The sequence below is a fragment of the Mytilus trossulus genome, chromosome 2 (genome assembly GCF_036588685.1).
Source record: "Mytilus trossulus isolate FHL-02 chromosome 2, PNRI_Mtr1.1.1.hap1, whole genome shotgun sequence".
Classification (NCBI taxonomy): domain Eukaryota; kingdom Metazoa; phylum Mollusca; class Bivalvia; order Mytilida; family Mytilidae; genus Mytilus; species Mytilus trossulus.
The window spans coordinates 18,745,060-18,760,961 of record NC_086374.1 but is presented as its reverse complement, the minus strand read 5'-3'; the positions used below and the strand labels follow the sequence as shown (position 1 = coordinate 18,760,961).

General features: G+C 31.8%; 1 protein-coding gene across 1 annotated transcript; it reads right to left on the bottom strand.

Annotated features, from left to right (window-relative positions):
* Positions 1 to 1,224: 1,224 nt before the first annotated feature.
* On the bottom strand, positions 1,225 to 5,399 carry LOC134704953 (uncharacterized). Its single transcript, XM_063563736.1, has 3 exons — positions 5,286 to 5,399; positions 3,432 to 3,460; positions 1,225 to 1,574 (listed from the first exon to the last, which is right to left on the bottom strand). Exons 1-3 carry the CDS (start codon positions 5,338 to 5,340, stop codon positions 1,347 to 1,349), a joined length of 312 nt encoding a protein of 103 aa, XP_063419806.1. The 5' UTR covers positions 5,341 to 5,399; the 3' UTR covers positions 1,225 to 1,346.
* Between the last annotated feature and the right edge of the window lie 10,503 nt (positions 5,400 to 15,902).

The following is a 15,902-nucleotide window of genomic DNA, read 5'->3' as shown; positions in this document are numbered from 1 at the left end:
AAGGGACGATAAATGGCTGACCCTGGTTAAGAGTGAGTCATATATCTTACACGTTAAGGACACCCTTGTAGATTTCGAAAAAGAGTACGCTAACGCCGCAACAAGGCAGCACTCGCAACGGCAAAGTGGAAAGGGATAAATATAAGCTGCAATACCTGTTGGTCAATCCACTATAAATAAATCTGTTTATAAGAGAAAGTAGTATAAGAGTAATTCAAAGGAACATCAGGAACACCGAAATGCAACAAAAACAAACGCCAACGCACATAGAAACGAACTTTTTTTTATAACAACTGCCATATTCCTGACTTGGTACAGATCATTTACTACTGTTACCTTTATTTATTATTCGTCATCAACCGTTTCAGGTTAAACCATACAAAAGACTTTTTTTTTTAAATGAGCGGTATTTAATTTCACATGGGAAGAGAGTAAAATGAAAATGAAAATATGAAATATTTCTTTTCTGCAGAAAGATGTGCGTCCTTCTCTTTTACATAATGAGATATTATGACTTGTGAGGACAATACAGTGCTTATTATGTATGTGTAAACTTAATACGTTGTCTCTGTCTCATTAATCTTGGGACATAAGAGTCCTGTCGGAAGGTAAAAAGAATTAAGGAGGTATATATACATATACAAGTTCGAGGTTTCGCTAGCTATACAAACAGGTTTAATTCACCATTTTCTCCATAAAAAATGCCTGTACCAAGTGAGGAATATGACATTTCTTATCCATTCGTTTAATGAGTTCGAGCATTTGATTTCGCCATTTGATTAGAGACTTTCCTCTTTAAATTTTCCTCGGAGTTCATTACTTTTATGGATTTTCTTTTTAGAATAGAACCTACATAATAAATATAATCTCTTATATTTTTTTGCTTGTCAGAATAAGTGCAACCAAGTTGTTTGTATATTCTCCAAGCACACATTTGTCCACAATTACATTAATTTAAGAGTGAGAAAATATTACAAAAAAGAATTCATTGATATCTTAATTGTTAAAGTATATTATATGTATTCTCCAATGATTAATTAAAAAGTCATATAAATTATATATTTTTTATTGCATTGGTCTTTTCAAACTAATTCAAAAGTTGAAAGCAGTTAGAACTGGAAAGAACAGAAAAAAAACATATTAAATTTAACTAAATACAATTATGAAAAAATATTATCAACTTTAAGACATGTACAAATTTTCATACTAGTCTATCAACCTGTGCACTTCAAAACTGGAGCAGTTACAGCTACATAAAAATACTGAAATATTGCAAAAAAAAGTCAGTAATGTATAAATCGCATACTAATGCACAACAGTATTCAAAGCATTATGTTTTATACGAATCATGGGGTGTATTCAGGCTTCTCCCACTTTATCAGTTTTGGTTCCTTGACTTTAACATTACATTCTGGTACAGGTTTAAACAGTTCTTTCACTTGTTCCTTTTCTCTAGCCGATCCGTTACATAGCCGACATACTACGCAAAAAAGGATAATTACACTTGTTACAGAAAGTAGTCCGATTAAAATTCCTATTGAGGCACTGGATACAAATATAGTTCCTTCAAACTTCTGCAACGAAATATTATCAATTATTTAATGTACCAAAATCAATGAACTTTTGGTTTAAAATGGCCACGAAAGAGGGTTTGATGTCAAGGATATGTTTATCAACAAATGAGCTTTGTACGAGAAATGTAATTACGTACTGTGTTGTTGAAATGAACTGTACGCGCGCGTTACTATATTTATTACGACTAATCGAATTTTACTATAAATGAACAGTTTTTTGGGGTTTTTTTTCGAAAAGAAATCGGGTTTTAATGCTCTTAAACTCCGTAATCGATTTAATCCTTGGTGTGCCAACTTATAAGCCTAGTATATTTGATGAAGATATTACAGCCGATGTGCCAATGTCACTGTTTGGTGAACTTTTTGTCCTGAAAATATCACCAACTATGTAGTCAGGTCTTTGACGCTGATATTGAATATCTTTGATAGATGAAAAGTAGAAAAAAGAAGCGAAAGATACCAAAGGGATAATCATTGATTGTTTTGAACTAAAATCAGACTGTTGATTTTTTTTGTTTGAATTGATTTGCATTTTATTTTCATTTCGGTGCATTGCATTATTCTGATCTTTTCGAAGTCAAAAGCTTGTAGTTCAATGGTTGTTTTTGTTGTTGTTTACCAATATTTTTGTATTGTTTTGTACATAGATCAGTTAGTTTTTGTGTTTGATTTATTATCATTTGTCATTTCGGTGCCTTGTATTTTGGTTGTCAAGAATATGAGTTATGGTCAATGTTGAAGGCCAAGCGATAACCTATAGTAGTAAACTTCGATGACATTTGGTCTCTGATGGATAGTTGTCTTATTGACAATCATCTCACATGTCCATATTTTATAAACATCGTTATAAAAACTATTTTGTATTCATCTAATGTATTTATAATGGGCGCATTGCATTTGCGCCAATTTTTAAAAAATCCAATCTTTCATTTGCGCCACAAGGTTATATTTCATTTGCACCATAATATTAAAACTTCGTTGCGCTATTTTACAGGTAAAACAGGTAATATAAAACGTAAAAGTTAGATATTCATTGCTCTAAAAGTATTTTCTCTACAGTAATCTCCCTAGATAATTGAGTGAATATATACTTTTTTCTGATACAATACTGAGAGTTACAAAGGTTTAAACTGAATGATGTGTAAGTGTTCACATGTTTGAGCTATGAAGATAGACATTGTCAATTTAGAAACAAACAGAGGAAATAAGTCTGTATTTGTGATGATCACTCATAAAGGTTATCATATGTTCTGAAAATGGTAAAAAGTCGTTTAGGTGTACAAAAAAGTATTTGGAATCCAGAATAACAATTGAAATGGACAGCAGGTCGACGATGGGAGCAAAAAAAAAAGAACTATCTTTTTGAGCAAATATGGTATGCACATAATAGTGGTTTATAGACATTAATACATTAGGACCGTCGTTTATAAAGTTTGTGACAGAACAGACTGATATCTTTACTATAGTGTATATATAGATCGAGTATAGTGCTTAAAACTGTCTCATTATTTAATTCCAGTGTATAGTGCTTTCTTTTAGGTTTTATGATCACTTTGATTTAAAACAGAATTGTGTCTTAATAAAGTTTTTTAACATAACTCGTATATGGTTTTATGATGACTGATTTCTGAGGAATATGTTTTAATTATGCAAACAAAAAACTGCCTTTATAATTAAAAGCCTTTTCTGAAAATAGGGTTTTGCATACTATTTACCTGTATTTACCTGTAATATTGGAGCAAATGAAAGGTTTCAGTATTGGCGCAAATGAAATATGGTTTGTGGTGCAAATGAAAGATTTTTTTGGCGCAAAAGCAAAGCACCGATATATAATGTATAGTCTAAACGTTAACTTACTCTTTCAGGCGCCGACGTCGAAATTGAAGCTGCAATAAATTGTATTGTATAATATGACGTTTCAAAATTGTGTTTTTATACTAATCGTGTGTGCGTGTGCAAATTGTTAATAAATAATTATTGTTATTATTGATATATTGTTATTATAATCACTATTATTATTATTATTATAGCGAAATGCCGATGTAGAATAACCTGTGGATGTATACTATGCCACTGACAGTAGATGTTTCCTCCTCGGAGGGTATGACCAGCCCATGCAGGAACCAATACGCCTGTGTTGTCATGAATTATAATGCATATAGTCCAAATTAGAGAAACAAGTGTTTATAAAATTTTCAATTTTCAAATTACTAAACTACAGGAATTGATTATGTTATATGTATTTCGCAAAAACTTTCGAAACTCGAACTTTATATAGGCATTTCACCTTTTCGTCTCGAGCGTCATTGATGAGACTTTTAAAGATCGGACCCACTTTTAATCATGATTTTTATGGTGTGTTTATTTACAACCACTGGTTTGAAACCATTGCTGATGGAGATTTCCTTTCGATCCGAAGGTATCATATGCCCAGTAGTTAACACTGCTGTGTTGACATGAATGATCATTGATATGGTTATCCAGGTGTAATGATAAGTCGTTATACTAAGGCTATTTTTTTCTTATTTTTTCTGTAGACTTAGCTTTAATTTTTTATAACCATGCATTGGCAAGCTTGATAACTCGTAATTGTTTGTCAGTAACTAAATATACGATGATGTCCCATACGGAACCTTCTGACCTTGTTTGTTTACATTAAAATTTCAATGGCGTCAAAATCACGTGATGTCAATTCGTTATATCCAATCAAATTGCTCTACTGTCAATTAGGGGATTTTTCAGTCTACGGCAATTACGTTATTTCTTTCTGAGATATTGCTTCAAAATAGTTTGCAATAGTTCTGGGTTTTATTCAACAGGAAAACTCCTTTTTTGCCATCCCTTTTGACATCAAGGGAATTTTGTATGAACATTTACCTACAGTCATGATGGTCAGAATATCGATCTTTTTATAATGAATAAAAAGAAAATTCTATGAAAAATAAATTTAAATTGTTTCTTATTAACCAACTCTATATGCCTGTTCAAAATTATGGCATGGACATCGTTTTTTCATATAATTTTCCTTTCATTTTGGTTGGGCTTTTTTCGCGGGAAAATCGAGAAAGAGGTAAGGAGCATGTCATTTTTGAATTCCTAAAAATACGATTTGCTTGACCTATAATGCCACAAGATTGATGACGCTGAATGGAATGTACACAATGAAATGGAGGCCGGAAATGGGATTTTGTGAAGTTCTAGAATGATTTTAAATATTCGGAAGTTGGGATTGAAACGGGCATTAGAAAATTGGCATTTTTTGGCAATAATTGAGAACAACAATGAAAACTTACCTTTAGAAATGTTTTTTTATTCAAAAGTGCAGAAAAAACGTATTTTGCATTGTTTTTCTACGCCAGAAGTACCGTAGTGACATCAATGCGGAGTTTCCCCGTGTGTTAAGTTCAAACACAAATACCTAACGAACTGACAAAATGAACGATCTTAGACTACGGTAGGATATAATAATAAATGAAATGTTTATTACACTTTGAACATTTCAAAATACCGAAATTTCTCCCTCATGATCGTTCGGAATTTCGAATCCGCAATTTTCTTCAATTTTTTACTTATTTTAGTCGTTTTAACTTTTTTGATAAGATCATCACGAGTCTTTTAAGGCGAAACTCGAGTCTGGCGTACACATTTTATATCATGGTACTGTATCTGTGATTAGTTAAAATTTTTATTGCAATTATTAGTTTAACATACCTGCACTAGTAGCATAAATCACAAGGAAAACAGTAATACAGTGTATTCTAGACATCTTTTATAAAATATCAACATAGAATAAGGAAAAAGCATTCTATTCAAGCCGAAAGTAATACCTTTTAAAGAACTTTGGTATTATTGAACAATTGAAATGTATAGAAATTGAGTTCAATTGACTAAAGACTTTACCAAAGTATTTTCTATTTGTTAATTGATTAATTATTGTTGGCAAACACAAACGTGCGCTAAAGAACAAATACGCAAGTGCACATTATCGAACGAATACCTTTTTAAATTTTGTTTAAACATTGTACAATATATAAAACCGATCATTTGATTTTTTTTAAAGACGATTACTCTTTTTAAATAAAACAAAATGAAAGTTCTTGAAACAACAAATATAGTTTATAAAGAAACGATTAAAAAATGAGTACTTGTATTATATAAATTATTTTAATATTGCAGATACCAAGCCAGTTAGAGTTTTATCATTTTACACTACGATCGTCAATAGAAACTGGACATCAATATTGATAATATTGTTAAAATGTTATGTTAATCGGTAGTTCTTGTTCCATGTAAGACTATATAATGGCGATATACTAATCCATGAATGTTCAGATACTTATAACTAATAATTTAGACAATATTAGGGCCAAAATAAAAAAAAAGCTATAAAGAGACAAACAGTTAAATTTCGGAGTTTAGTTAGTAATCAAAGGTACCAGGATTATAACTTAGTACAACAGACGCACGTTTCGTCTACATAAGACTCATCAGTGACGCTCATATCAAAATATTTACAAAGCCAAAGAAGTGCAAAGTTGAAGAGCATTGAGGATCCAAAATTCCAAAAAGTTGTGCCAAATACGGCTAAGGTAGTCTTTAACCGATTTTTTTATATAGTTTCTAAAACTTTTCGTAAAAATCGTTCTCATGGACGCAGAAAAAATCGCAATCAAAGAAAATTTCGGACCAACCATACAAATATTTCGGACCTAATTTCTATTTCAAAAATCAACGGCAGACATTATCTGTTAACCAAGCTTTGTTCTTTACCTATAAATAAATCAAATAAAATTTTAGAGGATTGCAACACAATTTCATATTACAGTCCTAAGTATGAAATTGTCCAAATTATAATGGCATATTGTTATTCTAAACTGTTTCCAAAAACTGATCGCCCTGAAGATCATAAAAAACATTTTATTAAAATAAAGTATGTCAATAAAGGTTTTGATTTTGTAAATATTGCCGGTATTTTTAACGACCATTCTGTTAAAGACCAAATTCCTGGATATTTTGATAATACTGAACTCCCTCTCATTTGTTATATTTACAAGAAATCTACCCGAAAATATGTGTTTAATTATAGCCAATTGTGTAAAGATGTAAATATCACTGAAAATACACCTATGTCGTGTAATTGCAGTAATTCAGAATACACCTATGGCCCAATTTCCCATGTTATAACAGGAGACCTTAACCTCGTTCGCGACCGAGAGTTAAAATCATTCCTCAGTAAAGGACATAAATATCGTCCCCCGTCAACTATTAACTGGAATGAGTGTCGTAATATCATCCACGACTCACTCCGTGCCTACTGTTTGAAATGGGTAAAACGGGAAAAATCTGACAAAAAATCTTTGGACTCTTTTTTTAATTCAGTAATGAAGATAGTTGATATTCGAATACAACATTTTAAAGAACATTTTACTCTTAACAAAAACTATAAAAACCCTAATTCGCGTATCAAAAATAAACTAACAGAACTAGTCAAGGAATTTGTTTTTGTCCCGGCTGATAAAGCTGCTAATAATATCATTATTGTTTGACGTAAATTTTATAGAGAGGTTCTGCAAAAGGAAATCACGAATTCACCAGCATTCCAACTGACTTCATTTTCAGAAAACGACATCTGTAACAAACATAAACTTTTAGCTACTTCTTTACAAGCAGAACCAAACACAATGAAAGTCCCAACTATGTACTGGCTATCGAAGCTGCACAAAAAAAAACCTTACAAATAAAGATTTATTTCATCTTCTAGCCATTGTTCAACTACTAAATTGTCTGTTTTACTTACTAGTACACTTGGTTCAATAAAAAACCTGATAATAAATTGTTCAAATAAGGCCTTTGAAAATAGTGGAATTTATTAATTTTGGAGTGTCAAAAACTCGTTGGAAGTACTTGATAAATTGCATGCATATATTGGTGATTTTGAATCTGTTCAAAGTTTTGATTTTTCTACCCTATATACCACTTTGCCTCATATTCTTATTAAGAAAAAATTCACATCCCTAATTAACTGGGCATTTAAAAAGTGGGAATGCGAGTACATATGTTCAAACTCTTTTAGATCATTTTTTAGTAGCAATAAACAAAAGAACTATGTCAATTGGACATGCTTTGATACTATTTATGCGCTTGAATTTTTACTTGATAACATGTTTGTTCGCTTTGGAGATTCCGTATATCGTCAAGTTATTGGAATTCCAATGGGGACTAACTGTGCACCACTTATTGCGGACCTGTTTTTGTATTGTTATGAGTTACAATTTATGACTAAAATTAGCAAAGACCCATCAAAACAACATTTGATACAAAACTTTAACAATACTTTTAGATATTTGGATGATATATTGGCTCTCAATAATGACGACTTCAGTATGTATACTAAAGAAATTTATCATGTAGAACTTACTTTCAATAAAGCTAATGATAACAATGACCACTGCCCTTTCCTCGATCTTGATATCTATATCATAAACGGGAAGCTTAATACAAAAATTTATGATAAAAGAGATGATTTTTCATTTCCTATTGTTAATTATCCATTTTTAGATGGTGACGTTCCCTTGTCACCATCTTATGGTGTTTATATTTCTCAACTTGTACGATTCGCTCGTGTATGTAACAACGTATTAGATTTTAGCGAGAGAAATTTATGTATAACTGAAAAATTATTACACCAGGGTTTTCGATATCACAAACTGGTCAAAACATTTACTAAATTTTATCACCGGTATAAGGAAATAATTCGTAAATATAACTCAACATGCAGACATCTTATGCGTTCAGGTATTTCACATCCATTTTTTTATGGAAATATTCTTTATAAAGCACAAAAATGTCAGTTTTCTCCTCAGAAACTAACAAAACCTTTAAATAGACTTATTAAAAGGGGATATAGTTACGATACTGTTGTCAGGTCATTAAAGATTGCATATTTTGGCTTTAACATTGATCCACTGATAGGGTCTTTGCATCGGACTTAAACACATTTATTTCCAAAAAAAACAGTTGTTGGCATGACACGGGTTATGTTCTTCTCATACATTTTATGATAGTATGATACTAAACCCCTAACGGGAGGGATTGTACCTGATATTCATATGATGAAGACATAATATTTCAATCAGTTTAATTGAGGTCTGGAGCTGGCATGTCAGTTAACTGCTAGTAGTCTATTGTTATTTATGTATTATTGTCATTTTATTTATTTTCTTTTGTTACATCTTTTGACATCGGACTCGGACTTCTCTTGAACTGAATTTTAATGTGCGTATTGTTATTCTTTTACTTTTCTACATTGGCTAGAGGTATAGGGGGAGGGTTGATATCTGATAAACATGTTTAACCCCGCCGCAATTTTGCGCCTGTCCCAAGTCAGGAGCCTCTGGCCTTTGTTAGTTTTGTATGATTTTAAATTTTAGTTTCTTGAGTATAATTCGGAGTTTAGTATGACGTCCATTATCACTGTACTATTATGCATATTTTTAGGGGCCAGCTGAAGGACACCTACGGATGCGGGAATTCTCGCTACATTGAAGACCTATTGGTTGCCTTCGGCTGTTGTCTGCTCTATGGTCGGGTGGTTGTCGCTCTGACATGTTCACCATTTCCTTTCTCAATTTTATTTGCCTGGGACTTTAGAAAGTTTTGAAAACAGGAAATTTATAAAAATGACCACATGAGTGATATTCATGTCAACACCGAAATGTTGACTACTGGGATGGTTTAGTATAGTCCATTATCACTGTACTAGTATACATATGTTTTAAGGGGCCAGCTGAAGGACGCCTACGAATGCAGGAGTTTCTCGCTACATTGAAGACCAGTTTGTGGCTTTAGGATGTTTTCTTCTCTATGGCCGGGTTGTTGTCTCTTTGACATATTCCCCATTTCCTTTCTCAATTTTATTCAAATTTTATAAAACACTACACAAAAATCTAAACAATAAGCAGCACAAATCATAGATACCAATCCGTATAAAAACGTCGTCATTGTCACTATTATCGAATCACTTGGAATACCCTATCAAATACTTTAAAGAGTAAGCCGTTCCTGTTTCACTGATGGCATCCATCGTTAGACCCATTGCAGTTGAAACTGATGAGATAAACAAAGGCAACAATAGTGTACCGTTGTTTTTTAATTATAATTCGATTAAACAAAAGCAAATCCAACAAATGAAAACCCAGGGAAACACAACAATGCTATAGAGGAAAAAAAACGAAACTAATCAAATTTGTAGATGTCAAAACCAAGTTAAGGTAGACATGCTTATCATGATTATTACCTCAAGAGGCATATATCAATGGTCATTTATGCCTCAGATATTCGATAACGGTTATCCAAATTATGATGATGTCTATGAAACGTTCTAATTCGATGATTTCAGCTATACTATTGGTTCAATGTCCTCTAGGATAGTATTAGTCGTCAAGAAAACCATTTACGAAAACGACAAGCCCTAGAATATTTCATACACTGAAATATATATATCCGTCATATGCAGGCGCTGTTGGAACGATGCTGTTGTCGTAAAGACCCTAAGTGTCAATTTCAAATTTGGTTTATAATGAAATAATCATTTCAAAGTACACACGCGTAATACTGGTCTTAAATATTATTATCAATACTGTTGTTTAGTTTTCAAAATAATATAAAACATATTACTTGTATTCAGTTTATTAAATTCAATACTCAATACATTATCAAATTATATTTTCACAAAGAAGAATGATTCTTAGCAGTAACTTTTAATTTCAAGTATGTTAGTTCGTCTTACTAAAGGTAATGTGAGCTTTAGGCATGTGTATCTGCTTGGGTTTTTTCACCGAAAACAATTTTGGCTGAGTGTATTTACAAGGTTCTTTTTGAATATTTTTACGTTATGACTTTCGTCAAAACGAAAAAAATGACACCAATGTCTTTTCTGAACGGCTGGACTGTTACAGTTGTTGCGGCGTATTTAGTCATTCGATCACCTTTCTTCATCATTTTTAACTACCGGATAGGGAAATACAGGTGACCATGCATATTTTTATGTCTTTGTTTACTCTTTGGTTTTGATTGTTATTGTCTTTATACCACATTTACCCTAGGGATGATATACAAGTAATTAAGAACTATCAATCAACGTTTAGTTCAGTAAGTTACCGAAATGAAAACCATATGCTGATGGATAAGGTACGTATATCAAGGATATTACGTTTCTTTGATTGCAAACAACCTTTTCCCGTAACTAATAATCAACTTATTCCATGACCATTGATTAAATCATAAAACAACTTCGCCATAGTTTTTGCAAGACAAATGAACAAGGGTTTTATGAACTTACAGCTGGTAACCCTGGTGATTCCTACACTACCAAGAATTTATCCACTTTTTGGATACATTTCTACCCTCTTATATATCAGTTCTGTTCGGCAAGACTTGTTATGTTATACTTTCTATTATTTCAGTACTGTTTATTATCAAACAAAAACCTTACAATAACTATTTCAATAAATTCATTACTTAGTTTGAAGGACAGTTTTATATTGATTTATATCGAAAACAACCACCACATTCATTCCAATCTTTAAAGTAAAACAAAACCCGTGTGATCTCAATAAATACGACTTTGTTGTGGAAAAAACTTTCACCAGACATACAGCGTACCAAACTATAGATAGCTAAAAACAAAACATTTGTATTCTCATATAGAAGGGAACAAAAAGATAAATATCGTTACGCTTTTAAGAATGAACAGAGGTATGCATATATATATATAGGGGAATTAGGTTGTCTTTCTTCATACAGTTAATCGGAGATAGAGTTTAGATTGTTTTACAATGTATAAATAAAGTAAAAAGCCCGCAACTGAGATATGCTTAAAGATTAATCTTATTTATAATAAGTGAAACACACAGGGTTGACTATAGGGTTTTGAAATTTTGTCACTGGAATCTCCGATTCTTCATTGAACCCCATGTTAAAAAAAAGACATTGATTAGCTGTGCAGGATGAATAAATTATACGGCGGTCAGAGTCGCGTTTCTCGTAGGATCAGTAAAGCTTTCTCTGCAACACTGAAAATTTATACATATCTAACATATCCACTTGCTACAGTATTTATTTCATGAATCGTGGTATAACAAAAAGGACATTAAAACTCATAAGTCAAAAATACACTTACAACGCCATGGTTAAAAGCTAAACAAACAGACATATAAAAAGTACAAAAAACCTAAGAAAACTATAGACTGAGCAACACAAACCTTACAAAAACAATCGTTCAATTGATATGTTCATTTGTTGTGCAGAAAATTCGTGAATGAAAATGGGGAATGTGTCAAAGCAAAACAGCATTTTTTCTCAAAATATATTCTATTACAACCAGTTCAATATACTGGTTTTTAATTGTAAATACTATTTTTATCCATGTTTCCAGTAATGCAAATAAAGGATTAAACACAACAGTGAAAACTTGTTTACCTTTTATGATGTTAAAATCTTAGACAGTGTTAAAAGTTGTGTCAATACATTATGTGTCACTGCCTTTATACTTTAAAAAATGCTTGTATAAACTATTTATATATTATCTTTTGTGTATTTACCTTATAATTTGCTCTTATGCTAATATTTTGTGTGTAATTATGTTGTAACGTTTACTTATATTCATTTGTTGTATTTTCATTGAATTTCATATTTTGAGGAATTAAAGATATGAATGAATATATGGAAGAATGTTGTTATCCGATGATTATGCACTGTCAAAAACATTTGTTTTATTGAAATGAAATCGTTTGTACAGTTTTTTAAAGTATTTTGCAATGAAGAAGTCAAATATGTGCAACATTAATTCAATGAAAACATTTGAAATAAGTGCCATACATGGTTAATTGAAATTAATTAATTTCTATATTTTAATTGAATTTGGCAACCTTCTTCTGACTGGTCGGTAGAAGAGTAACCAAAGAACGAATTGACGTTTTATATGTTATAGTATTTGTTGATCCCTATGAAAAACATCAAAATATCTCATGTTGTAGGTTAGCTTAGGGCTTATAATTTAGATGTGTTAGATGTCCGCTTGGAGTTGAGATGTCTCGTTTAATAGACACAAACATGGCAAGATGAGTTCTCCCTACAAGAATTATGGGGTCCATGGCTAACTCGCATCTATAGAACATTACTTTTCCTATAAAAACGCGTCTTCATCTGAGGAAGTCGGGTTTTTTTGTTGTTTTTTGTTTTGTTAGCTGCTTGTTTATGTAGTAATTGCGCACGCATTAAATGCATACACCTAAAGATTATGTGTTAACGCTTATTCATTAAATGTGTTTGTTGTATTATATTTTGGCGAGTAATTATATGAAACTATGAAGAACAGGGTTTACTGTGTTACAATGAAGTATATATATTTTCCATTTTTTAAAGAACATCAGTTGTTCGACTTGTTAGTCAAATGCGTTTTGTTTAAATATACATTTTTAATTTTTTTGGTCTTTCGGAAAATGTTGTTTGTGCAGTATTTAGACCCTTCTACGACGAATTTTGTTTTATATGCACACGTATAAAAATTGCGGTTTTTATCCAACGCAATCATAGGTTTGAACGTTGTTTTCAATTAAGACTTGTTTATATTTTTATCGTTTGGGCTTGTATCATATTTTCCCTCCGGTTTATATGATCCGTTCATCCTATATTGACTCTTAAAATTCAAGAGTCAATCTTAAATTGAGGAAAATTATATGGCCTTCCAAATACCGTTTCGATCCCTAACATCACTGAAGAGACATATATTGTCGAAATCTAGATCTGGTGTACAAATGTAGAAGGAAAAGGAAACAAATTAAAAAGACAAACGACAGCTCTAAATGAAATGTAAATCATTAACTGATAGATATCATTACAATCGTTTCATATGGTTGTTCTCCTTTGTGTTATCTGTGATAAACTAATAAAAAATAAAGCACAATATACAGAAACATAGAATTACATATGTGCTACGTACATGCTACTGATGCAAGGACGTCTACCACGATTCATGTAGCAGATGAAAAAAAAACTTCTTAATGCTGATATTATTTGACAACTCCTTACACGAAGAAAAACTTTTGTCATTGAAGGAGACACCACCTCTAACTTCACCATTAGTCGCCTATTTTGATATATATTTGGATGTCTCTCAAATTTGTAGTAATACTATCTTTCTACGTAAAAGAAAACCTGCCGTATGTGGTTTGCTCAGGCAAAATGTTTACTGCTTTTTAACAAACTCATGTTCCATTGACAGACAAATTCCCTAACCCATACCCAAATCGACCTTTTATGTAGAGTATATGTATAAGGAAACCATAAAAAAGGTGCAAAAGAAACAAAAAGGACATTCACACTTATATTAGGGAAATAAAATAACAGCGTCAAGGACGATTGTGACAGTTCTGGTACATTCGTTTGATATGTTTCATCTTTTGATTTGGCCATTTGATTAGGGACTTCCCGTTTTAAATTTTTCATCGGAATTCAGTATTGTTGTGATTTTACTTTTTTTTATAACGGTTAACAAACTCGAAATACCGTCTGTACAGATGAAAAAAGATGATTCGACTTCACTAAATGAGTTCTTTGGTAAATAGCTTCCTTGTTAGAATTAACACTACAAGTAAAGCATGATAGGAAATACTATGAACAACAAGTTATCAAATAAAACTTGAAATCAGTATTAGTTGACTTAGTACAGCTTAGTTCTCAAGTTTATTTTTGTTTACATAATGAAAAGCTTCAGTCATTCTATCAAGTGTTTGCTATTCAGTTGATAAGGTAAGTTACCGTATAATGCACGATATGCAATTAGGTTGAATATGAAAAAATAACTTAGAAGAAATAAATGATAGTAGCATAGAATAAAAAGTAAATCGAACTTACATCATGAAATAAAGGGACAAGGAGAAATTCATGTTTTCTAAAATTGATGTTGATTTCCAGTTTGTTCAATACTTGGTTAATGGCATATCGTATCAAATATGAGATATCTACACCTTATTCAGGCGCTGCTTGAATACTGCTACAAAGAAATGGAAAGTTCATATTGGACGCTGAAATCATCCCTTCTTTCGTCAAGTGGTGTTTTCAACTGACACCATAAGTCAAGAAAGGATACAGACTGAACTGTATTTGCTGTATCCTTTATCTCTAGTTTGATAGACATATGCTTATAACATATTCATCATGCTTTGAATAATTTGGTGAGAAAACATCATCTATATATAACAAAAAGTGAAGTCAGAGCATACTGCTAAATTCTTTTAGGGATATTCCGTTTTGAATGCAGTGTTTTTGTGATTTACTTTTTCATAACGGTGTACAAACCCGACTATTTTATTTATTATGTCTGTTTACTTATTTTGACTAATTTACTTATTATCTCACGCATCGTTGTAAAATATAACGGAATTTGATGAAACTGTCGTACAAAGTGAGAGCGCTATAAAACCAGGTTTAATCCACAACTTTATACATTTGAAAATGCCTGTGCCAAGTCAGGAATATGACAGTTGTAGTCCATTCGTTTTTTATGTGTTTTGTCATTTGATTTTGCCATTTGATTAGGGACTTTCCGATTTGATTTTCACCTGAGTTCAGTATTTTTGTGATTTTACTTTTTCTTTATTCTGAAAAAGTTTTGTTTTTGGCTTGAAAAGAATACAAGCACATGTGATTCCAGTTAGAATGACGATTATTTGTTGAAAACATGTCCTCAAAACGTAACAAGTATGTTGTCAACCAAGAAATCAATCATCTTAATAATATAAGTTTCAAATTAAATTGAGAATGGAAATGGGGAAAGTGTCAAAGAGACAACAACCCGACCATAGAAAAAACAACCACAGAAGGTCACCAACAGCAAAAGAATGTTTTGTTTGAAACAGATTTACTTTTTAGAAGATACAATTTATCCAACCCTAAGTCAAGACACTTGTATCTACGATGGCAATTCTTATTTGTGAAACAAAAAAGAAAACACTCTTTCAATTTGTCTATTTGAATGAGAAATACACATGTAGAAATTCAAATTTAAAACTTTTACCAGATGGAAGAGTCTTAGGTTGTATTTATCCTTTTTGAGATTTTTAGTATCCACACCCGATTCACGCCACCTCTAGAGTAGGAAGTTTTTTGAGATTTTAAGTATCCACACCCGATTCACGCCACCTCTAGAGTAGGAAGTTTTTTGAGATTTTAAGTATCCACACCCGATTCACGCCACCTCTAGAGTAGGAAGTTTTTTGAGATTTTAAGTATCCACACCCGATTCACGCCACCTCTAGAGTAGGAAGT

Bases quoted from the DNA above. Each gene is read 5' to 3' on its own strand.
- LOC134704953 (XM_063563736.1), bottom strand. From the start codon at position 5,340: ATGTCTAGAATACACTGTATTACTGTTTTCCTTGTGATTTATGCTACT. The intron at 3,461-5,285 runs GTATGTTAAACT...AATTTATTGCAG, and splicing joins GATTTATGCTACTAGTGCAG to CTTCAATTTCGACGTCGGCG. The intron at 1,575-3,431 runs GTAAGTTAACGT...ATTTCGTTGCAG, and splicing joins CGACGTCGGCGCCTGAAAGA to AAGTTTGAAGGAACTATATT.